At 27.9% G+C, this 27,921-nt stretch overlaps 1 protein-coding gene across 1 annotated transcript; it reads right to left on the reverse strand.

The window, feature by feature from the left end:
- Positions 1–239: 239 nt before the first annotated feature.
- Positions 240–22,798, reverse strand: LOC142322298 (uncharacterized). Its single transcript, XM_075361215.1, has 2 exons — positions 22,554–22,798; positions 240–5,243 (listed from the first exon to the last, which is right to left on the reverse strand). Exons 1-2 carry the CDS (start codon positions 22,659–22,661, stop codon positions 4,209–4,211), a joined length of 1,143 nt encoding a protein of 380 aa, XP_075217330.1. The 5' UTR covers positions 22,662–22,798; the 3' UTR covers positions 240–4,208.
- Between the last annotated feature and the right edge of the window lie 5,123 nt (positions 22,799–27,921).

The raw sequence follows: 27,921 nt of genomic DNA on the forward strand, positions 1-27,921 counted from the left end.
TTATCATTCAACAGATAACTTGTACATCACTATAATAAATATGCAAGGATAATTTTTAATATTTTTTTTCAAGCATAACGTTCAAAATTGATGAGACAAATAAATGTTATAAGTATGTCAGTTGAGGTCATGTCATCAGCTTGAACACAGAGCAAGTCAATAAATTATCTGAAAAAAAAATTCTCTAAGAGAACAATTATAATTTGATTTAAAAATACAATAAAAACTCAATATTTCTTTAAAAAATGGATGGTTTATTCACCATAATAATATTTTATTTAAAATGTATAAACAAAACTACAATACAAAATTTACAATTTTTATATGATATAACTATATATAATATTTATATATATATATGTATAAAGTAAATATGATACATGGCTTTTTCTTTCTATTTAATACAAAATGCCGCAGAGCGAGGGAACAAACTGTTTTATACATTAATAATCTTACATGTATAGTTCAAAAAAGAAAGAAAGAAAAAAAAAACAGATATAAAATTAAACTTCACAAACTATTAACTAGAAGCCAAAAATGACTGTGGGAAAAAAGAAAATAACAAAAGAAAGCTGATACAAGACACTAGATTTTTTAAAAATTTATATAAGTATATATAATATATAACTCTAACTATACAGACTTGCATTGGCGTGCTGCAGCAAAGGGTGAAATGAGCCTTTTCTTCATAGACTCATCAATTAATTTTTAATTACAAGTATTCGTATTCATTATAAATTAATTATTTTATAATTAACTAAAATAAACCAATTATTCATTTTGATGCGAAAGATCAAAATTAAAAGAAATATTTAAAAGAATAACTAGTAGTGGGGATAAACAATTAATTTTTTAATGCAGAATTTAAAAAATATATGTACTCATCCGTTTATATGTTTTTTAAACATTTTCTGAAATATAGGATGATGATTAAACTAAAAGTAGTATTTTTTGTTATTAATATTTTAAACTACAGCTGAGAACAAACAAATAAAATACTCGTATCAGATTTTCAAGTTTTAATTTTATTATTTTTTAAAATAAAATAATGCCAATATATCAGTAAATGGTAAATAAAAATATCTAAAAACTAGTTATAACTATGGATATTTTTTATAACTCAAACCACATAAAGTGTTTATTTAAAAGAAAGTATCTCATTAGGTGCAAAATAATTATAAAATATCTCATTCGGCTGGGGTGCATTAAAAAAAAATACTACATTCATAAAATATGAGTATAAGAAATAAATAATTGTAGTATGCATTATTTCATTATTTTAATTTATTTAAAAAATTCTCTACATAAAATAAAAATTTTATTCGAAAGATTTAAATTTATATGTGCTCAACTATAATCTAAAAAATAATATATCAAGACGTTTTAAGTACAAAAATTATTATTATAATTAATATTATTGGTTTATGATAAGTCAATTAATAAAATAGTTATCTTACAAACAAGTTAACTCAAATAATAATAATATAAATATTTATAAATGTATTAACGATACTACTAACAGGTAAATTCTGTTACCTCTGAACAACACACAACCTGACTTAGAAAATGTAACACCATTATAAGTTGCTGAATATACTACATGACTACCAAAGACTAATGTACAGTTAGTACGTACAGTAAATAGTAGTGTGATAGTACCAGTAAGTACAAGACTGAAAGATATTAGGGTTAAGAGATAATTAATCGTTAAATTTACATCAAAATTATATTCTACCTTACTTTAAAAAAAAAAAATAATATATATAATAAACAGAAATAATTTTTTTTTGTACAAATTGTAATAATAAATTTCTTAATAAAAAACGTTTAATTATTTATAATATATTTTTATAATAATAAAAACGGTCAAACAACATAACAAAAATGCTTAAAGTGATAAAATATACAATCAAATATATAATAATCATATAAGAAACATGTTAATATGTTATTTTCTAACTTAAAATTCAATTAACCTAACCCTAAACAAATGTTTCCATTATTTATACATACAGTATCATATCCACTCCCATAATCACAACACAACATAATAATATGAAAAATAATACTACACTCTGAAATACATTCACTGTTTAGAAATGCAATGAGTTAATATTATTTTAATTTTTTTTTTTGTTAATTTTTATACATTTTTTCTAACTAATTTGAAAAAATACATATTTCATCTTAATTATAAAATTATTAACAGGATCGAATAATAAAAAAAAGTATAACAAACTAACAATAGTTGTACAAAAGTATAAAAAAACCTATTAAAAAATGATTTACCTACATGGCCTGCTCATTTTAACAATATTTCAAAAATATGTCTATTATGTTTTGTGCAAAACTATTCATGATTCACATCAATCAATCATAATAATAATTAATAAGCTTAAAAAATTTACAAAAAAAAAAAAACAAATTATATATATGGTAGGTTAACAATGAAATGTACAATGGTGCTGCTATAACTGTTTCTTTGTACATAAAATATTCTTCAAGAAAAATTTCTGTGATAGAAAAATATACAAAAATAAAACTAAGCAGCATATAAAGAACTGGTTAAGAAGATGAACATGGTTTTTCTTGTTATAAAAAACGAATCCGATAATAATCATAATAAAAGAAATAAATGTATAAAACAGCGCTTTCATAAGTAAAATGGCTCAGGAAATTTACATCACAAATGCTTAAGCGTATATTTTTAATTTGTTTGCATTTAGCATCAAACATACAATGTTAATATGGATGGTAAAAAATTTTAATATTTTAGAAAAAAAAACAGTAGGAAAAGAGATAGAGAAATGATTAAAAAAAGGAAAAAACAGTTCAAGCCCTACCAGTTTTCATTTTAATAGTAGCTAAATAATTAATAAAAGGCAAATATATTGATTAAATGAGTGAGGGGGTTTAGGAAAAAAGAATGGAATTTTAGAAGATTACAGTTTTTAAACTAAACATACTATATATAAAATGAATTGAGCAACATATTTTGTAAAATAAACAACTAGTTAGTTTACTTTTTTAATAACTGTCAGTTGTTGAATGGTAGGTAAATTGAAATAATTTTATTGTACGAAATGTCCTAAAAACAATTTTTTAGGAATAAAAACATTGAGACTAGTACTTAAAATAAAAGAAAATATCCTTTTATCATAATTAGGATTTATATTAAAGATTTAATAAAAAAATTTATTGCACTTATTAAAAATTAAATCTTATAGTAAACAAAGTTAATAACCCCCAAAATTCAGCCAAGATAGGTGGAAAATTAATTTTACGGATAAAGAATAACTTGAAAATATTACTGGTCATTTTGAAACAAATTGTTTATCACAGCCTGATAGCATAGTTCCCTGGAAATTTATTATTAAATGGTCATAATTATACGTTGACAAAATGGGCCGGGGAAAGGGGGGGGGGGTGAAAGGAATTCAAGTAGTTAGTTACAAAATAAATACCTCAATTATTATACATATACTAATGTTTTTGGACAAAGTAAAATATTATTAATACAATATTACATACATATATAATTTAAAATTCATGTAACTACACATTTTTCACTATTGTTAACACTAGCTGCACTACTGATTATCGACTTTCCCTGATTCACGGATTTCAAAGTCTAAAAAAAAAACCGACTTAAATGTAACATCATTTATAACTAAATTATTGGACACGGAGCGAAGAGAAGGCCCAGGGTAATTAAGAGTTGTAGCATGAGATCAACGTTCTATAACTTGAGACATGCACCTAGCACTGACACATGTCCTGTAATTCGGACCAGAGTTGTCGGACAACATTGTTCCCGATAAATAATTACAATAATAATATAATCATTATCATCATCATATACAATATTACATATATATGTATCTAAGGCTACTGATCTTTTGAAAAATATCGCTTTACAACTAAATCTTACTATATGCTGCCATAATTTAACAAACATCCTTACGGTAAATTATTAATACGAAAAATTCAATTGAATAATAAGTCATTCGACACATCGCGAGCTTGTTTTATCACCGGCACGGCACTATTTGTCATCGACAAGTAAATTATTAATAATATAATACACTACACACTTATGTATTTATTTTTAAAAAAAATGACACAAATATAATGTGTGAGCTCACTTTGCATCGATATAGATATATTAATAAATATATAAATGTCAATTGGAAGTTAAGTTCAACAGTTCATGAGATTTGAAAAAAGGTGGTATCCACCCAATCGTTTGCAACACCCATATCTGAAAGTATGTTTGAAACATCAGGTGTGCACGAAAACTCAAAATGAGAACCGGAGCTAGAGCTGGCAGTATCGAAGCTGTCGAGGTCTGTGGTCAAAGTATCCAAATCCACCCTGAAGTCGGAGGGAATTTGCAGTAAGTCCGTAAGGGAATCAAGATCGGCAAGACCAGGAGGATTTTCACCGGCGTGTCCCGTAGCCGCCAGTTCCGAGTCGCACTCCATCGGCTCTTGTTTCAATACTGAAACTTCCATACCGTCTTTCACATCCTCCGGTTCACTTTTTATCGACAAAAATGGATTATAATCCTCTTCAGACTTGATTGTTACAGGGATGTTGATTCTCATAACTTTGATACTAGCTTTTACATCCGTCTGCATCGTATCTTCATAAAAAGTTGCACTTTCAGGTGAATCGGGAGTGTCGCAAGAGGGACTGGACGGCACTTTGGCGTGTACTGTAGGCGGGGGCGGAGTGTACTGTCGCGGAGACCTGACAGTTTCTTTTGCCTTCCGGTCGACCGTCAATCGTACTTTCAGTTTGCTAGGATTATCGGAAACGATATGGATACCGTTTCGTCTAACCAAATCCGCCTTTTTAATATCGTTGCTGCTAAGATGGTGATTATTATTTGAATCGTTCCTCTGTAACGAAAGAGAAGAACTGCTGCTTGCCGAGGATTTTTTTGGTTTTTTTGGCCGCGCTGATGAAGACTTGGGAGGCGGCTTCACAGTTTTTTTCCTCGGCCGATATTTATAATCAGGATATTCTTGTAAATGCATCAGCCTTAGTTTCTCTGCTTCTTCGATGAACGGTTGTCGTTCCTCTTCAGAAAGCATCTTCCATCGCCTACCTAGACGTTTTGAGATCTCTGCATTATGCATGTCGGGCTGCTGCTCACATATTTTACGACGTTCAATCTGCGACCAGACCATGAACGCATTCATCGGCCGCTTGATGTGGTTTGGATTATTTTTCTTTGTCTGTAACAAAAGAAGAAAACAATTAAAATGGAGATCTTTATATAAAAAAATTTTTAACACTTTTACATTACATATTTACAAAATTAGGAATACTACGTTCTACAAACGTTCGTTTGAGACCATTTTTCAAACAATTTTGTTAATAAAAGGAATTGAATTTTTTTGCAATTTATTTAAGTAATTTATACTATTCTTTGCAAGCGTTTGATTCTCGTAATACTAAACAACCATTCAAATCTACCCTTTTACTACATTCAGCTTTAATGAAACTCTACCACTGAAGCAAAGCTTTAATGAGAAATTAAAAGTTAGGAAGAAGTTAGCACTTGGACAAATTTAAGTGAAATATTAATCGCACACAACTAAAACAACAAGATCAAAATCAGAAGGAGTTAGTTAGATTTCTATACTTAACACGAAAAAGATTTGAGGGAAGAACCCCAAAGTTTAAGGTAAACTACGGCAAATTTTTTTTACATGTACTTTGAGGGGGAAAATGCTTAGCTTTTGCTATTCTAGGCGAAATTTATAATTTTTTTTAATACAAACTCACATTAATCCTCCTTCGTGCGAAATATTTACAATCGAGAAATAAAACCGGGATAAAAAAAAACATAATGTAAAGGAAGCGCCTTTAGAAATAAGAGAAAAAAATATTCTGCACTATTATTTAATAAAAACTATTAACAAGTGAATCGTTCAGTTATTTGTACAAAATTCTAATCGATTAAACAATTACGAAAGAATACACTATGTACACAAAAACAAGAAATATGGGTGTCTTTTTATATAGGTTATTTAACATACAAATTTGTCTAATTATAAAATTTAATCGCAATAAATTAAAAAAAAAAAACTGATCTTCAACTAATCTTTTCCTAACAATTATTTCAGTAACTGGAAAATTTTCTTGTTTTGACAAAATTTTGTTGACAACGCGATCGAGAGGGGGAGAAAACTATGGTAGGGGTCAGGGTGTGTCGAGGAAAGTGAGAGCGATGTGGCGGTTAGCTCACTCGTTTCACTTCCTGGTCGGGAACCACATGCATAGATCAAGGTCGCTATAGCTGCCAGCTGGTATGACGTCACCTCAAGGCCATACAGATCGTTACCCTTGCCTCACTCCTACCAGCTTATCTCCGTTGTTTGTTAGCTGTTAACTGACGGAATGTATTAATATTGATTTTTATTTCATTATTATTACTTAGTAGCGATTTAAAGTAATTTAATTAAAGAAATAATTACGTTAATGTAAACTTATCTACGTTCGTTTAGACTATATGAGAAGTAAATAATTTTTTTCTTTTAACGACTGACTAAGCATAAAATTCAGGGAACTGATTTCCTGCCTAATACGCGTGCACTCGCAAATCCAAATTCCAGATATCCCTTTTCCTAACCCTTCCTGATATTTATAAGACTATAATCCAATCGAATTCACGCTGACAAATCCCAGGTCGCTCCTTTCTCAACTATTAATTTAACACTTTTTATACATACAATATTTACTACAGAAAATGCTACTGATGCTTGTTTTCTATAGATTCGAAGAAAAATGTAGATAATTTAAAGTTGCTAATAAAACCACCTAAACTGAAAATACCTCTTGAAAAAAAAAACTCGAGTGCTTTCGGCTGTTAACGCAGTCGTCAGGAATATAAGAGATACATAGTATTCTAAGAAAAGATCGAATGCTTGTATTTCTATTTTCCTTAAATAATGAAGGGAGTGTAAGATATTAAATATTTAATACTCCTGATGATGTGAACAGCTGATAGCGGTCACGAATACTTAACATTTTTATATTAATTAAACTAACTGACTATCGGTATCTTGGATAAAAATGTACATTTATTTCCAGTATTAAAAGAACGTGGGAAATTTAAGACAGGAAACCAAAAACTATCGGCAATTTTTATTATCATGAAGTATAGTTTAATTTCGGTGAAATCTTTAATATATTGACTTACTAGTAATAATAACAAAGAATTTGTAAATATGTAACCACAATTAGATTCGTATTGTGAACACGATTTTTATTTTCTCTCCCTTTTATATATACGAATATAAATAAAAAAGAACAGTCCTTTCTGACAGAATGATTCATTAAAGCCTAAAAAAAATTACTAAAGATAAACTGCTGAAAATTTGTATACATGTTCTTGGTGTAAGAAAGAATTTTTTGAAATTCCAAACTTAAAGGGTTAAAAATGGAGTAATAATGATACTATTTTTTTATTTCTCGGTAACAAATGAAGATATCAATTTGATTTTTGGTGTGTGTAATCTCCGTGTGAATATATAAAAACGGATTTCTAATTTTTTTAAATTCAGTTTAAAGGGTTAAAGTGGGATAAAAGATCAAATTTTACTATTTTTTTTTCTTTTCAATTTTTCTATAACAAATTAAAACATCAACATGATAATTGATATGTATAATCATCTTTATGCGAATATCTAAAAACCAATTTCTAATTTTTTTTTAATTCAACTTTGAAAGGAGGTGAGGAAAGATAAAAAGAATTTCGAACAATGGGTTGCAAATTTTCCTCTGACTAAACTAACTCGACTGACTCACTCGATTTGAGCTTGTAAATACTCTTAAGACAAATATCTAAAAACAAGTTTCAGGATTTTTTTGAATTTTATAATATTTCAAATGGGAAAGACAAACTTTTTTTTTTTTTTTACATTTTTGCTGTTTATGCTACAATTTTTGAATCAATCTTTATGAGATTTATAACATTGTGATTGTGATTGTGTGTGTGTGTGTACGTGCGTGCGCTTAAAACTTAAAAAATGGTACAATGAATATAAAATAATTCAAAACATTCAATATAACTTATGCTTATTTTCTTAAAATATGGAAATTGTTCCATCAATTTAACACAGATAGCTTAAGAACTCACAAATCTTACAGAACAACAACATATGGAACCATACTAGAAAAGGGTTTAAATCTATGAAGTTTAATTGAAAGTCGTACATTATAAAAACGTTTAAATAAACGTTTACATGTTAAGAGAAAATCACAAGGATTGCGCTTCTAATCTTGGAAGGAATTGTCGAAAAAGCAATTTCTTGAAAGTAAAATAATAGATATTGGTTTTAAGTGTTTTTTTTTTTTTTTTTTTTTTCTTTTTGTAAAGAATACGGTAATTGAATTAATTTTTTCACTAATGGAGGAAACGCTAAATAAAATTTAATTTTCATTAAAAAAAATGTTTTTTTTTCTCATTTTTTTTTTCAATTCGATTTATGGAATTCAGCCTACGACTTTAACTAGGTAAATCAATATAAAACAGCGGCTGTTTTAATACTTTTATTTTGCTTTTTAATGTAGTAAATGAAGATACAATAAGTAAGTAAAATAATAAATATCATATAGTGAAGATTTTTGAATTGCATTTACATTTTATAAAATTAATAATACAATATTTCAAATTACGCTTTTTATGAAATTTTTCTAAACATACCAGAACTAAAACGTATACCACATATTTTTTTCATATTGTTGTTAGTAATAAAAAAAGCTCTTCTAACCTTAGGAATAAGAAATAGAATTTTTTGAAATAAACTTTGATTAGTTCATTAACTAACCAAATTTTAATAGGATGATACACCGTGCAAATTTTTACATTAACGGATTACAATCACATATAGACAAAACATGAAATTTACAGCATAATTTTTATGAAACGTATATTTAGGAAATATACATTAATTCTAGCCAAATCATTTAACGTTTTTAAACATGTAATGTTTTATTCAAGTTATTCGTTTCCTTTTTATGAATTCTAACCCGTACGACTATTATCATGAACGTATGCATACACGTGGATATACTACAACAATGCAAACACAAGAACTGAGCATAACAAAATGTAAATATGATGGGCGTCGACGACCTGGACTTCAACATGTAAATATAGTTATAAACAAACACATTTACTCATGGTTAAACAGCGGGAGAGAAACATTTGTTAATAACAGAAACAACGAACCATTATCATGATTTTGTACGTAAATTGTTATGATGTTTAATTTGAAGGAAATTTAAAAGACAATAAAAAGGATAACTGAAAACAGAGCATTTATTTTTCTCTGAACATTACGTTTTATAGTGGAAAGTGTTATGGAAAAAAATAAATAGCAGGTAAGGTACGAAATGAAACTTTTTAACCACAAATAATCGCAGAAAATAAATATAATGCTAACAGAGAACTATCTTTTAATAAAGTGGAGCTGAAGTGTACTATAGAAATGCTTTTCGCATTTCAATATTTAACATATACAGCAATCCTACTTAATGATTCTAATATTTCATACCTAGTAAAAAATAGTATGAAAAACCTAAAGTAATTAATCATTAGAGGAAATATAAAAATATTTAATAATAAAGATTACATTTTACATTAAATAAAAAAAAAAGATAATGAAATACATAAACAAGTTATCCTTTCCAACAAACACAAACGCACATGTATTTTATAAGAAAGTGATGATAGGAAACATCAATATATTGCAGATGAGTGTAAACAAAATTATGTTTAGCAGTCTGATGATAGATAATTTATAACAGAACTTACAGCGGTGCAATTTTTTAACACAGAAAATTATGCAGATTAAAAAACTGGCATCAATGATTATTCACACTCTGGGCAAACAAATCATCGATAGTCACATGTTTCACGTCCAGTTTCGTAGGTTTCTTATGTCGCCAATTATTGGCAACATAAAATCATTAGCGATTACATAAAAAATACTATTCTTTATCATTATTAAAAAAAAAAAAAGTTTAAAACAAATAACAAATCAATAAAACGCGTGATTTCACGAAAATGCATGCAGACACACACATAAACTCGTCAATCCGGTTTTGAAGAGGCCTGATCAAACCGGATTAAAAAAAATCATTACTTCAAGCAATAAAAAAAAACTATTTATGAAATACTAAAATATGTTTAAAATAAAAGACGTCTGAGACATAAAATAGGTTTCATTGAAGAACTGCAGATACCACTAATAAGTTTTCAATTTTATTTTCCTTATATATACATAATTCGATAAAAGACTCATTCCAAATTAGAAATTTCCAATAAAATTATAAACAACAATTACTCTATCACTAAAAGTCAATTACAAACAAACGGTAAAATTTAGAAAGATAAATTCACTGATATTTATTACGGTTTTGCAAAATAATCAATTAAAATAAATCCAATAAAATTGTAACAAGTCACGGAGTAAGTTTATAAATTATATTAGATGTACGTGATTAATATGCTATATAATACAATTTATTATTCTGAATTTCCTTCTCCCAGATGACCATAATTATATAAATGATAATTACATAACTGAAGTAGACGTAATAATAAAAACTGGTCCTCCTTACAAAACTAACATGACTAATTACTATGTTTGTTACGTATGTGTACTCTTTCTTTAATACCACAATGACCTTCAAATCAAGTCATAACATGTTTTTTTTTCATAATAAAAAAAAAGAAGTTAATCAAAGGAAGTTTCTCTCTTAACAGTTACATCATGATAGATATTAATCGAAGTGTCAATTTTTTTTTGAGAAAATGATTTTTCCTGGAATTTTATGTCGTCATTAAATACGGTGAAAATGACCGTACTATTAAAACAAGTCACGAAATAACTACTGTGAAGTAACACACTCATAGGCTCATCATTCATACACATGTGATATTTAATTAATTTAAGTTAAAAAAACGGTCACATTGCATCATAATAAAGCACCATAAGAGGTTTTCATACACGATTGCATTTTTATTTTTAGCACCGGGTAAAAAATGTATACATAACATTGAAATATTTTTCGTTTATACAAATGTTTGTGGTTGAATAAAACCACTTTTTATAATTATTATGTTCATATATTTCCTTAATATTATGTGTTAATATTATAAATCATTAATATGGACTTAAATCACACCTACTTTTTATCTTATAATTGTTTGTTTTGCGATACCGCTCTCATCAAGGGGGTTTTACCATAATTTCCAATGATATATCTAGGCCATTCGTTCTTAAAGTGGGAGATAACGCCCCCTTGTGAGCTCTGGAGGCCTTCAAAGAGCGGCAGAAGGTCCACAGAAAATTGGAGGCGTTCAGGCAGCGGTCTAGGAAAGCGATGGCTGATTTAAAAGCAAAAATTATGTTTTCCTGATATTTCAAACTAAAATAAATTAAATACCGATTAAACTAATAAAAAAATTAAAGGGACAGCTATATTTTACGATAAAAAATAATTGTATTCAAACTACTTTAACTTTGCAACCAAGAGGCTAAGAGACGAATAAAAAAAAACCTTGAATACTATATCTTTTGACAGTATACTTCGAATTTCTATATTATAGATACAATTATAATTTTTTGAAACCAATTTTAACAAAAATACTTCAGAATAAGATTAAACGTGCGTTTTAATTGCACTCATTTAAAATGTAAGTTTCAACTCAGAAATAGGATATGGCAAGATTAAAAATAATTGTTATTTTATTATTATTATATCAATTATTTTTTTTAACAGATGGTAAGTTTAAAAATTTTGAGGGCGCTAGAAAATTATTGATTCTCAATTTGGGCGGTGGGCGAAAAATCAATGATCAAGGCAAATGCTGGAGGCAATTCTTTTTCTTCTAATCTGTGATTTAGCACCCCTACTTCCGTAACTGACATGATCTATGTAATGTATTTTTATTCACCGATCAGTGTAAAAGATTTCTTTATTTATCTGATAACACTGGTGCTAACTTATCACCAAACTGAATGAAGTATAAATATTTTCTTTACCTTAAGAGCTTTTTTCTGTTTAGCTTTCGGAACCACCTTAAGGTATTACTTTAGAGAATGAATGAGAATGATGTGATGAATTAAAATGAAATGTAGTCTTGTACAGTCTAAGGTAGACCAATCCTGAGATGTGTGGTTAATTGAAACCCACCTACCAAAGAACGCCGGTATCCACGATCTAGTATTCAAATCCGTGTAAAAATAACTGACTTTAGTAGGATTTGAATTTAACCACACATCTCAGGAATGGTCGAACTGAGATTGTACAAGACTACACTTATTTATACTCATACATATCATTCTCATTCATCCTCTGAAAAATTATCTAAACGGTAGTTACCGGAGGCTAAACAGGAAACAAGAGAGAGTAGGATTTGAATCCTGGAACTCTCGACTTCCAAATCAGCTGATTTGGGAAGACGCGTTCATCACTAGACCAACCTGGTAGATTGCCATTGAGATACTACTTCAGGCTCAACACAACATCGCTACAGTCTTATTTTCAAAAAAAATCTAAATTTAAAAAATGTATTTTTTCATCATCTTTAATCAATCATAAAGAAAGCTAGTTTAGGAGTACATTTGGTAATTTTCTCTCAACATTATATAATAATTTTCTTTTAGTATTCAAAATTTAAATCCTCTATGTGGATTTTATTCTACAGTTAATCTTCATAAAATAATAAAAACGAAATAATAGGAACAAACTTAAAAACCAATATTAAAATTAAAAACCAAATTAATGATGAACTGGCTAATCATTTTTAGACGTTTTCTGTACTAAAAAAAAAATATTTTTCAAATAGGCAATATATATATCTTTTTTAAATGGTAGTAACAATATTTTAAATTTCAGAACATCATTAGCTTCAAAGGACAAACAAATAAACTTCTTAATATCTAACTTTAACTGAATCTCGATATTTTTGGGGATAAAAAAAAAATCATGCAATTCTTAAACCGTAAATCCACAACAGAGAAATTAAACAAAACCACAAAACAGCTTGCTTTGATAATTCCATTAAATTTGATAAGCTATAGATTACAAATTTTTTTTGAAATCTGTCACATTATTTAAAAAAAGTCATACCACGTTTGCTGCGTAGATATAACGTGAAAATAATGCATAAAATTAATTTTATTAAACAAAAAAAATTAACGATATATATTTTACAGATAAAATATTATACTTGGGTAACAATCAGATACATTTTTCATTTACGTGCTAATAGAGGTAATTAAAGATTAGAACTGTTAAGATGATAGTTATGATCTTACTGTTCCAGGGCGACGATACGGGCCCTATTTGTCAACCCGTATCATTCTTTTTCATCTAACCATTAATTATTCGATCTGCGTCACCACTTGCTAATGGAAAAATCACGAAAAATCATAATACAAATAAAAATTTGGATGATCCACAAAATGTAATCATTTTACAAGTAAAAAAAAAAAAATATTTCAGATAAATTGGAAATAATTTAACAGGTACTTGATAAATGTTTTCCGTAAATTTTGTTCATGAAAGAATTCATTATTTTCACATTGAGGCCTCCTTGATAATTAAAATATCACAGTAACATTAACACATAATTAATAAACACTATGGTAATAGTATTTAAATAACCAACCTGAAATTAAGCCTGGTCGGAAAATAAACTTTCAGATTTTGTTGAAAAACATTTAATTACCTAGAGTAATTTAATAACTACCACCCTTGGCATTACTCCAGAATCATCTCAGCCTGAACACTTTAAATTTATAATAGCTAACAAAAAGTTTAAAAAAAAAATCAAATGTAAAATTATAAAAAACTTAAGACGTTAGGTAAAAGTATGTGATATATTCAACACCTTGAATTTTTTTTCCTTTTTACCCATCATTGGAATTACTTCGCTTTAACAATAAATATAGCTGATGCAATAAGTTTGAAAATTTTAACACAAGAACACGTGTCGTGTTTACTTTCATGAGAGTCAGGTTCTGAAAAATATAAAAAATTAAAGAGATGGTAATGAGAATATTAAAAAAAAAATGAACTGATAAGACAACGATTGATTAATTAATGTTACCTACAGGTTTACAAATTAATAACACGTTTTACTAGAATGTGGGTGGAAAATATTAGCAAATGTGTACGTTACATCACACACAGTAAACGTATGTATGTAATCGCTTTTAATGAATACCCAAATGGATACAAAAATAATTCCATCAGTTTAAAACGTCATTTTCAATAAAGAAAAAGAAAATTTTAGGAGGCACATTTTAACTAATTTTTCTTTCTACCTACTGATGATATAACTCGTACAGTAAACAATTCACAAGCTTAGAAGAAAATAGTAAAATGTCATATTTAACAGTATGGATCGTTACGTTTACCGCATGATACTTTTTATGGGGCAAGAAGCAACATAGTTCGCTTAGAAACAAATATTAAGAACGCAAAATCTGGAGTGAAAATAAAAATATCTCTTCTCAACGCGCTACTAGAAAGTACTAACATTTCAACATATATATCTTACAAAATATTTATTTACTTCACATTTCTTAAATAACTTTATTTATTTCTAAATTTAAGTAAACAGTCGTAATAAGACAAAAAGTATAGATATTCTTTGAACTGATGTGTGTCTCCTTATAAATTACTGTACGCGTGGACCTAACCGATAGAAAATTGTGATAAGATAGATGCAGGAAGGAAATGGGCAGTGGGGGAGAGAGAGAGAGAAACTAGTTTTTATTAATGTCAGGAATGTGTAAGGTCAGGACTGAAAAATTTCTCACGCACATTTGTGCAAGTTATATTTGGAATTACTAGCATCGTACGTAAATATTATTTAGTCTTACGACCCTATAAATTGCGTTTATAGCACATACAGCCAACTTAACTCTGGCAGATGAGTTTATTCTGGTCAACTAAACAGTATAATTCAGAATTCAAGGGCATTGAAAACTTTGAAATCAACAAAATTAGAACGCAGAATGTCCGTATAACTTGTAGTGATATATGCCACAATCTTTTAATTGACGCAGTATTTTAAGATAAAATATATATATAAATAATGTATTTACATAGTATCGCACTGATATTTCTGTACAAAAAAATAACTAATCTGTAGATTTTTATACTGTTTCAATGAATGATATTAAAAGAGTAATAAATGAACACAACAGTTTTAAAATTAACAGATTTAAACTGTTTGAGTTAATCCATAATTTGGAAACTTCGGATAATTTTGTCCAATTTTAATAAGAGGTTAGGTTAGACATTTTACTAATGTGGTTATAAAAAAAAAAATGTAAAGAAAATTAAGAAATAATTAACAAATGTTAATTTCAGCAGCTAATTGTTCAATAACTATTTTACTTTTAATTATTATTAATAATCAAATGCGATAAATTTATCAAGCTATGATATACCCTTCTAAAAGCCCTTCAATATACCCTTCTAAAAACATAATTAAAAACTATTACAGCGGATTCGATTATTTTTTTCAATTCATAACTTTTACTCACGTTATCTTGTTTATTGTTCTGAATTTATATTATACTTCGGAAAAAGTTCTCACAATTTGCAAAGTTTTTAAATAAATATCAAGAGTCCTTGTTTAGAAGTACCGACTTTACTGAATCCAATAAAATATTTCTAACGCGGCACGTGGAATGAAAAATACTGATTCACGTGCTTAGCTTACTAGATGAACAGATATACACATGTATGTAGTCTAAAGTTTAAATGTTTTATCATTGAAAAGAAAAAGCTTTTATTTTTGCATTAACTGCGTATTTTTTTTAAATTCTAGTTTAATGTACATAAAATACTAACCAACGCGAGAAATAAAGCGTATTTATTTATTTATAATGGGCAATAAATTTCCCTACCTTTAAACAAAGAATAAACGAAATTATCTACGCAAAGAAATCATTAGCTTTTATTGAGATTATCTTAACGTTGATAATGTTAAAATTATTATTTAAACGCAATTACCTTAATAACTATGATATAGGCATGTGATAATCAAATCTTAATTCCATATTTAAAATAAATAATTATATCCTAATTTTTGAATATTCAATAGATTAACAAATAACAAAAATTTAAGTTTCACCGAAATTATGAAATTAAACTGTGAACTGGTGAACAAAAATTTACGCCAAGGACTATTTAGCTAATATTAATATCACAATAATAGGAATTTTTTACGTAACTAAACTTACATTTGTAATTCCTTATGAAAAATAACCATTAATTAGATGTTTGGAACGGTTCAGTACATGATTACATGAAGCTGGAAGTATATATTTTAACGTACTTCGGAAACAATACGATACAATATTGTTATAGGAAATTTTAAACTACTTTAACTGTGAATCTTATGATAAAAGTAAAATCAATGGTCATTAGAGAAATATTAACGGGGCAATATACGTCACAAACATCGTTAACACCTAGAAAACATGAAGATAGCAATATTTTAGTTAAGTAAAAGATCTGTATATTCAAATACATATACATCTTTACTGAAATTAATCTTTTTTTAAGATTCATATTATTCATCTGTACAGTAAGACTTACTCAATATTTTGTACTAGGCGGTTTATTTAATAGAATTGATATATATATAAAATAAACGAATTATTTAGCTGCATCTACCAGTATACGACAATTGAAATACAAGTTAATTAAAATAATATTGCCAACCATTAAATAAATACTTTGTTCGGCTGTTACAAAAAAAATAATATACTATTAAAATATTGCACTAAGTTAGGAAATGTGTTTTTCAATTTAAAAAAAAACCTTTACTTATAAATTATGTTGCAATTCTTTATTCACACGTTTTGGAATTAATTATATGACAATATTGTTAATATGGATCGTGTACAGTTTTAAAATTTTGGAAACTTGACAAAATAGCTGGGCTAAAATTAAACTTTTTAGATTTTTTTTTATAAAATAGCAACATAAAAAAAACATTAATTTTTAATAATTAACATTTACATCAATAAGCGATAATTTGAACATGTAATAATTAAAACAAAAGTAATAATTACTTTTTAACATATACTAATTATAAGTAATAATAAAACAAAATACGCAATTATAAAAAAAGTAAAATTAAAGAAAATATGATAATAATAAAAGAGGTATAAAGGTGACGGATATCTGGTAGGGGTCCATGTGGAATTTAAAAAAAAAATGTACTTTTAGTTATATAAAATTAAAACCTTAATGTAATCCACAAGAAGCAATACTCAGTAACAAAACCATAAATTTAATACCATAAAACGCACACGCGCGTACATGTACACTGATAGAGAAGAGAGAACAAGGGGGAGAAAATATATTTAAAAAAAACCCCTACCTATCAAGTACGTACTTTACAACGGATGACTGAACAAGGTCATAAAAGACAAAATGTATAGGAAAACAAATTTAGCAATCCAGAATTGAATAACAATAATAATATTAAATAAAGATAATATATTATTTAACTAACATAGAATCACGCTGTCTGGTAATAATGTAATATAGTATGTTGTACTTAATACTAACTTAACATTCGAGTGTATTTTTATATATATATATATTTTTTATCTTTACTAGTACAATGACTACACATATAAGTATCTCTTCCTGCGAAATATTTACTTAAAGATAAGAGCGCGGACAGGTTTATTTTACGCGTAGTCGCAATTAAACAAACATCGATAAAATTATCACACAACCATTTTTAAGAATATACACCAAAAAAAAAATACAGCAATGCCGCTTTAATCAGAGTTCGGCCTTTCAGTTATATCAACCGCATATGAAGGTTATAAAGTGAACATTAATTAAAATATTATTAGTATTATTTTTTTTAGTTGATTATTATTATACGTCCATCAAACGAAAAAGATGCATAGGAGGGAGGGCAACATATGACGATCAAACAGAAGCCGAACTAAAAGTAGACTGACTGAATATTGTTTACACACTATTCAGATAAGGGTTAAAAAATAAATTTTAACACACGGAACACTTAAATATAACAAAACGTTCAATACCTATAATTAATTATATGTAGAGGATCGGGAATATATTTTCGATCTACTAAACTGCGCGTCCACCATTAATAAGTACATACAAGTTAGCGTAAATATTATACTGCTATAGGATCATTTGATACAAGGAAATATAATTAGTTAGTTATTACAGACTACTTCGTAATAAAATAAATAGTATTTACATGAAATAATTTACTCACTGTTTAATCTTACGCATTAAGAAAAATTTTTAATTTGTCTTTATTAAATAAACCATTAATTTAATGAAGTTCTCTAATTACAGACAATAAATGTTTTTATAATCTGTGTTATTTCTGTAGAAAATATATTAGAATTAAGTTTTTCTAAGCGATTCGATAAAGCAACGATAAAATGTGAACTACATGCATATAAATAAAGATTAAGTTTAAAAAAAAGTAATTTCATATTTTTACTACCAGTACTTTAATTGCCTAATTATCAATCTTTTGTATGATTTACCTCATATTTATGTAGATATTTATATGTTAGCAAGATTTAATAAAAATAATAATTCAGTAAGGTAGATAAACAACCAGCAGCGTTACGAATTACGTGCAGTTTTTTAACTTCAAAAAAATTCATACGAGTTATTGAACTGTGTACCGTTCTTCATTTATAAAATCTAGGCTTAACAAGAAATATACCTTGATAAAAAAAAATCAATTCTACCTGCTACTCACATTTCCAAACTTTACTCTTACAGATATTAAATCTTCTGTAATAAGAAAATAAGAATTTATTAATTGAATAAATATCATCTCCGCAAACATCTGCTATTATGTGTTTATAATCAGGCCCTCATTTACATCAATAAAAATTCTTTACAATAGTTTGGCAGGTTATTGGATGTGATTATAGATTATCTAGGATAAACGCATATTATATGGATTAAATTAATGTATAGCAGATTACAAAAATATCTATATTAATAAGGTATAGTACAAAGTAAGCCAGATTGTAAAAAGTTGTAAAGAAATTAACAAAAGATAATTAATGGAAAAATTGCAGAATTTGATATATTTATCATCATACCGAATAGTTAATTTTTAATCTAAAAATGCTTTTATAAAAAAATAAAACAATAAAAATATACACGGTTTAATAATTTACGCAGTAATTACTTCTTGAAAAAATTCGGGATAAGGGTATTAATAAAAGTTTTTTTTTGTACCCATTCTGGCCTTTATTTCTTCTAATTGTTTTTATATCCAATAAAAACAGATTCCACAGGAAATAATCCCACTGAACGAATTTTCACGTTTATCAATCAAAACTTACCCGGAAATCGTATTGTATTAAAAGAAAGTTTATTTTATCAAGCCAATAGATACATAAAATACCCGGAATATACCATGCAAATGATAAAAACATTATTGCGGTTTACAAATATATAAATATGCTTTTTTTAACAACCCTTTATCCAGGAAGTATTACGGAATACTTATCTGTATGACGAGTCATACTGATAAACTGGCTGATTTTGAAACATTTTTAAGTGCATGGAAGAAAAAAAAAACGATTGAACATGTCTTCGCTAGGTGAACTTTGTAAGTAAATCCTTTTTACCTTTGTAAGTAAAATATAACAATTAAGATGATAATATTATTTAAAAAAATTTTTAATTTAATGATTGTTCTATTTTATTTAAAGAATTAAAAAAATAAAAATATTAATAATTTAGTAGAATATTCCTGTAAAATCTGCACAATCAGTTTCAACTATGAATTTGCATGAAGAAAATAAAACGCATGGTCATTTTTAATAATATATATTAAAATTAATTATCGTTATGTGGAAGAGAAAAAACCCATCAGTCTACTTCTAAGACCCATCAATACTTAACAATATAATTAAGACTCATTACATTAAGCTGGAAAAACTGGTTGAAATAATGAATAATTTCCCAAAAGATATGTATAATCAAGAATAATTATTTTTATGTTGAATACTTCAAATTAAATACTTAGGCAGAAAAAATAAATAAATAAAAAACTTCGCAGTATTCTTGAAAACTATAATAAAAAAAATCTATTTTTATTTAAACCGAAAGTTAGATATAGATTAATTTATTAAGTTCTAGTGAGAAACTTTTTTCAGTAATTTCTTTATGAAAAAATTATTTTCGACATTTTCTTAAAAACCTTCTAAGTGATAACATTGCAATTATTCTACTTCTATGTAAAAAGTGTACAAATTTTATGGAATGCGTGCTATGTGCTATAAATATTATTTTTAGTTGTAGAATCTTTTTTCTACAAGGATTCGCGCAATACATTTAATTTTTTGGTCCAATTTCATTATAATAAATCAATTACAATACGGAATAATGATAAGACAATTTTTTCCTGAAAATTTATTTTTCGTGTATTTTGACTAAACCATTCCCGCGAAAGATATTTTTAGATAATTACGATGAAATTTCTTAATATCCGATATAATTTATAAAACCTATAGAAAAACGAGTACAGATTTTTTTGTATGTTTATACAGTTACTCTGTTTATAATCAAATTGGGCCAGTTTTTTTCTACAAGAAAAACGTATTTGAGTTTCAAAAGTACGCTCAAAGATGTTACTTGATAGGTGACTTACTTTAAAATTGAATATTTCATTAATAAATTATTATTGTTAAGATAACAATTACTATTATCTTTTCTGCTAAGATCACTGTTTCTGTGTTTAGTACAGCTAAGAATGGTAAGAAGTACCAAACACAGAAAAAATTATTTAAATTCACAAATGAGAAATTTTTTATAAATATTTATAATTTTTTAAGAACAAACTAAACTCACCGTTTGTATGGGGTAATATAAAAAAATCTACAATTGCATAAAAATATCGGTTATATACATTTACGAAAAACCTAAAGATTTCAGAAAAATTTTTAAATGTAAACATAAAAATAAAATAAAATTAATGTATTAAAATGTAAATCAATTTAACGTATTTAGTTATTCCTGGTAAACAAATCCGATAAAACTTTTAATTTATTGATATTTTGAATAACTAATCATAACTCTTTAAATTTAACACAACACATCAGAACGTGTTATAATTAAAATAACTGATTCTCTAATTAATCCTAAATTAGTGAAAAAAATATATCTTTTTATTGAAGTAATAAATTTATTAGGAAAAAAAGTTAATGCTATTCAGTATTTTAACAATGTATAATTCATAACAAATTGACGGTTCTTTTCTCAAGTAAGCGTTATCGGCGATATATAGTTTTTACTGTAACAATTTTTAATGCCTAATAATGATTTTACAATTCTTCAATTCAAATCTAAAAGAGATAAAGTCAATAAAACTGTACAATAACTAAGTACTTAAATAAAATATTACGTATACAAAATTAAAAAAAAAGTCTAGATTAATTAATTATATTATTGAATTAAACTTTAATTAACGTAGCCGATGTTAAATATTGGAATATAAATTAATTATCAAATATTTACTTTATCGGATAGTTTCGCCGGAAAAAAGTTAAAAACAAACTACATAGAACAGGATTAATCGGTTTTCGACAATTCATTTAACGAAAATATTCTTATCACACTAGTGATAACGTCGAAAAAAAATTCCGTAATAAAACGTGTAAAGAAAATTGCAATGTTTGATCATAATTAATTAAGCAACATATTCCTTATTAATCAGACTTGTTTATTCTAAGTTTGTAGGTAATTATATTTACTTCAAAATACAACTTTCGTCAGTCTTCATACAATCTATCTGGAGTAATTCGCTAACAAATACAAACTAAATAAATAGAATTTTTTTTAAATGAAATAAAAATTGATGGCATTAGGTTTTTGAATTTTAAGGAATTTTTCAAAAATTAAATATTTCAATCTGTTTTGCAAGTTTAAAGTAAAAGTAATGCAATAAGAATTGGAAATTTTTAATTCTATGTAAAAATAAATTCTATTACGGAGAATGTAAATAAATTTAAATTAAATTTATTTGAAAACGGCAATTCAGATTTATGTAATTATGGATTTACAAGAGCGTACGCGTCTAATTTCGACATATATCAAAAGTCAATATGAAAATTAATTAACTTCCAGAGCAACCTTACAAAATAAATATTAAATTACTTTACAGAAAAATTTTGTGCCAAACAGTTTAATACAAAAGTAACCCATATGAATAAATCACTTAAGATACAAACAAAAATTTTCAGTTCATCACTTCACAAAATTCAGTCTCTAACTACTTTAACGTATGGTACACTTATTTGGAATCACTAATTGAATTAGTTTACCTTATCGTGGAAATTAACTTTGAAGAAAAATAATTTTTTTTTTTAATCCATGGTGTCACGATATTTTTTTACCCTAACAAACACGACACATCGGGCTAAGTTTCTACTACTAAAAATTAACAAATTACAACAGGTAAGTGAGCTTACCTGAGTAGCATCAGAATAAGGAGTTGCAGAATTTTTATCCACAAGTTGAGATCCGAACAAGGGCACCCCACTCGATGTGGGGCCCAGGTCGCCTTGTTGAGGCACCATGGCTTCTCATTCCCTAACACACACACTCGCACTAACAGACTGAACTTCACACTAGAGCACTCAAGACCCGAACACCACCTGCTAACATTTTCAACTGAAGACTGAAGCGAACCGCGTGGAAATGTTGTGGATATTGCTCTCGCTCTTCACAACAAAATATATCCCCACCACTCCAACAACCAATCGGGTTGCTTGCGCCGACGCCGTTAGTACCGTCTGATCGGGATAAAGCACGAACTCTACAATGTCAGCTGACGAGTACGGTAATAATTTTTTTTTTCTTAAATATATTTTAACCACACTAATCTGTTAATCTTTCAGGTAACTTAAAACTTTTAAATTTATCTTACTTGTTTCGACTTTATATATGTATATATTAATTTTATTTTTTAGATATTATCACCAAAAAAATTATTTATTAGATCTTTATTCTAAACAACTTTACGTTATCACAAAAAAAAAGATTTGCCCTTCCACCATTTACGAATGATTTTAGCTATTTAAAATGAAATATATAAAACAATAAAAATGCTAATAATGATTTTTATAAAAAAATAAAAACTCATATAACATAAATTAAATTTAAAATAAAAGAATTTTTTATATAAAAAAAATAATTAATTTTTAAATTATATCATACAAGTGATAGATAATTAATAAACTGTAGCTAGGCACAGTGCAGCGGAACGATACGTGCTGTAGCCAGAACAGCTGAGTTATGAGGCTTTATCCCGCAGACTGTTCTCGTAGACGCTGTTATTTTAATACAGTATTCAGATACCAGGTAGCGACACCAACCGAACCAACTCTACATTCATAACTCGTCCATTTGAAAAAACCGAACAGGTCTGTTCATGTCGAGATCTACTAGGCTAACTTAGGTGTAGTGTTTTATTTTTATTTTTTTTGACATGAACAAACAAGAAAGCTACTATGAAAGCAATGCAGCTAGTGTTTTTTGTCATAGTTTTATTTTCCACACATTTTTTTTGTAATTGTTGTGTAATAAAGAAAAAAAAGTATTTCTTACATTTCTATTAACTACGAATTATTAGCCATCCATCAATAAATTTATTAAATTTCATAATCGTTGATAAAAAAAAAATTATCTACATTTCACAAAAATTCTAGGTTGGCAAATAAATGATATAATTTTTTTTAAATTAACTCACGAACTTAGTAAATACTACTTGTTGGATTTGAGTAAGTTAAATATAGTTAATCTATTAGAGTTATTGTTATATTTCTTAGCGTGAATTCATGTACGTAGTAAATTTATATAATTTTTTGTAATTAACTAATTTATTATAAAATAACAAACAATATATTTTCATAACGTTACTTCTACTAAAGAAGTTACGAAAAAATATTTACAATATCCATCAATTCATTAAAATGTTTAAACTCGTAAAACATACGTATTTCACGAAAACATAAGTAACAATTTTTTATTCAAGTTCATCTTCAATGAAAATTAATAATTTAATCATATAAACGATTTATTTTTAACAACAATTACTGATCCACAAAAGAAAAAAGATTTAATTAGTAAAGAAATTAAAGTTAATGAAAGATTATGTAATTAAACGTAAAAAAAAAACTTACTAGATCACCCACTCTAAATATTTTCTATTTAGTACCACTTTATTAAGGACATTACATTATTGTACAACATTTAGAATAAATTCTATTCTGTAAGGCCTAAATCTTTGAATTCCATTTTTATTAATATTACTACTTAAAATTAATATTAATGTCATTAAAAAAGTTGATAGCTACACATATTTAGGTCAGAATGTACAACAAATCATTTTAAATAAATTTACGTCAGAAGTACAATAAATAATTGAATATATGAAATACTATGTTTATGAATCATAAACACAGTATTTCCAAGTACGTTTGGTTCATAGTTATTTGATTTCAATATTATTTAATTTATTTGTAGCAGATTCAACATAAACCAGTACTTCCTAAAACACACAATATCACTACTGACAATATCTTCAGCAGGTATCCCTTACCTTTTTATATTTTATGATTTCATCATTAATGCGTCTTCCAGTCATGCTCCTAAGAATTATGTCGTACATTCTATGTGAGTTCCCATAGCATGATAATTGGAATTTGGTTGACTCCATTATTAAACAGATTACTTCAAATAATATCCTTTTTTATTCGAACCTAGATTGTAAGGCGACTGCAATTTTGAGAACATTAATGTTTTAATGCTAGCTGTCATTATTTCGTAAAAAAATGTTGGGTTGAATGTGTAGGCTACAGTGAATTTTTTCAAAGTATTTATTTATTTTAATATATAAATGTCTGATGTTTATATATATGTATATATATATATATATACATGGTTCTAAAAAAAAAAAACTAACCGTAAACGAAGCATTGTCGGACATATGTTTATGGGAATGATTTTTCTTTCTTTTTTTAATACCTGACTGTTCATTTTTTCATTGATTTTATTCCTATAAAATTTTTACATAGCCTAAGCGAACCTGTAACTGGTTCTTAATGAAAGTTATGAGGTTTTGGTCGGTTCCTTTTCGTCAAAAATATCAAAGACTACAAGTAGATAAAAATGTTTGTTGCATCAAGATAAATGAAAACGGATGCAAAAAATTAATATATTTCCATTGACCATTGACTAAATATTATCAATAATATTTCTGAGCACAAATAATTGTTTCTGAGCGAATAAAAATTATTTTGTAAGCAAGTTCTTAGTGTGGATCATGAAAAGTTAAAATTTTTAGTGTGGATCATGAAAAGTTAAAATTTTTACTTTTACACATTTTCTTATTTTTTAAACGTTTTTCCTTTAGGTTTCCTTTCGAGATTTTTCTATTTGCTTAAATCTTTCTTCGATTTTCCCCTATCTTTTCGTTATCATTTACTCTCTGGTTTTCCTCTTCATTTTATCCCATTCTAAGACCTCCATGCTAGAATTTTCCTACCCCATTATCCTAAGTCCATTCTTGCTACATGATTTCCTATTAAAATTTCATGCTTTCTACTTATTCTCTTGCATATTTTACTCGGTTTATGGTCATACCCTACTGTATGTATATATATATATTTATATTTTATCACAAACTTTATTTCTTCATATCTCTTGGAGCCTTACGCATCTTCTCTGTTTTTCACTTAATCACTGACATCGTTTTTGATACATATATTACCACAAGTGCTTGACGCGAGCGTTTGTTGAAAAGCTTTGCTGCATTTTTGTTTTTTTAATGTTATTTTTCTTTCATTTTCGAAAAGCTCCCCAACCCAACTGTATTTTTTTACTTCTGAACTTTCTTTTTGCTATTTAGCCTCCGGGAATTACCGTCCAGGTATTACTTCAGAGGATGAATGAGGATGACATGTAGGAGTGTAAATAAGTGTTGTCTTGTAAAGTACTTACTTTATTTCTGAGCTAAAATTATTTATTGTACATTGTGACCTAAATATATGTGCTATCAACTTTTTTAATAACATTAATTTTAAATTCTCTTTTATCATCTTAATTCTCCATGGTCTTTGTCCAAGGTTCAAGGTTCATTTCAAGGCTTATTTCCTGATGTATTCTATTAAATCTATAATCATTATTATATGCTCTTATTTGATGCTTGTCATTAGCATAATATCATCTGTAAATCATTCATGATTTAAATTTACATTACTTAATTACTTTGCATTCCCATTTCAACTAACTCATTATTTATTGCATATTTTCTTTGTGAATAATTTCAGAATAATATATAATTTTCAAATAAGAGAAAAGAAAGATTTTTGTGAATTATTCTCTTGTCTTACATCTTTCCCAATTTTAAAGGTACATTCCATTATTATTATTAATATTATTATTATCACGGTAATTTTTACCGGTTAATAGACCCGCCGACCGCAAGGAGGCAAGGCAAGGGGTTAAAACTATTGCGTAACTAAGCAAAATCATATCATACAAGTTCTTCCGTGGCAACCGCAACTTGGCACACGTCAGCGCTTTAGGTTCATTTTCCATCAAGTCCAGATGTTATGTACTTTCTCATCAATGCACACGTGTCTAGCATCAATGCTTTCTGCATCGGCAAGAATAGGGGAGGTTGAACGCCAATGGCCTTGGCCCAGGGTCTAAGTGCGCCTATGACGATGGTCGCTGTTATAACCTCTTGCTGGGTCCAGACCTCCCTCAGCTGATCCGCCAAATCCCTGTACTTCGACAGCTTCTCGGCATATTTCTTTTGGATGTTACCGGCCAGTGGTATTGTCACATCGAAGATCCAGGAGATGCTTTCCTGTTTATCAAATACATCAACATCTGGACCATTGTGGGCCACTGGCTTATCCGTGAGGACCACGCGATCGTAATAAATTCTATAACAGTCATTTTCCAACACGAACAGAGGAGCATACTTGCAGTAAGAAAGAGACACATCAAGAAGTCACAGGTCCAGGGCTAGCCTCTGTTGGAGAATGTTGTGTCGGGACGTGTATTTTTTCGGGGCCAGAATCTGGCAGCCACCAATCACGTGTTCCACAGACTAGCTTGTACTCCCACACAAACGGCAATTATCCACAACCATCGCAGGGTCCTTGACTATGTGCTTCCGATAATTGAGCGTGCTGACTACCGAATCCTGGATTGCAAATGCAAATCCCTCAGTTTCAGCAAACAATTTGGCGTTCTTCAGCCACGCAAAGGAGGCAGCAAAGTCAATCCCCTCATCCAGCACGGAGGCGGTAAATCTCCCATGAAGCTCACCCGTGCGCCATGCATCCATCTTTTGTCTCTCATCAGGAACCTCGTTCAGGGGGGGCATAGTCATTGTCCCTAAGGCGGTGTGGGGTCAGACCTTCATCTTTTCTCTTCCGATGAAACACGCTGGATTCGCTTGGCCCTTGAAAATAGTTTCTGAGATTCTGCAGTTGTTTCGCATGAACCTTAAGGTCTCTGAATTATACAAAACTTTAAAATTTTCAAGATGAACCATATTTAAATCGAATCAAACCTAGTCTGTCACTGCTAAGTGTAACACTGATAGACATTGTACTACATTTTGAGATCCAGAGTATTTAATGTTTGAATAAATAAACACGTGTACTGTAAATTTTGTTAAAACCTGCTTGTTCATATGCCACAAAAATGTTGTAAATAAAAATATAAAAAAATTAGTATTAAGAACCGACAAAAAAAATATTTCGAAATTAACATTTTTTAGAATGGTGTGAAGCCTTTGTGGTAGATCTATGTAGAACC

Source organism: Lycorma delicatula, chromosome 3, assembly GCF_047948215.1.
Source record: "Lycorma delicatula isolate Av1 chromosome 3, ASM4794821v1, whole genome shotgun sequence".
Classification (NCBI taxonomy): domain Eukaryota; kingdom Metazoa; phylum Arthropoda; class Insecta; order Hemiptera; family Fulgoridae; genus Lycorma; species Lycorma delicatula.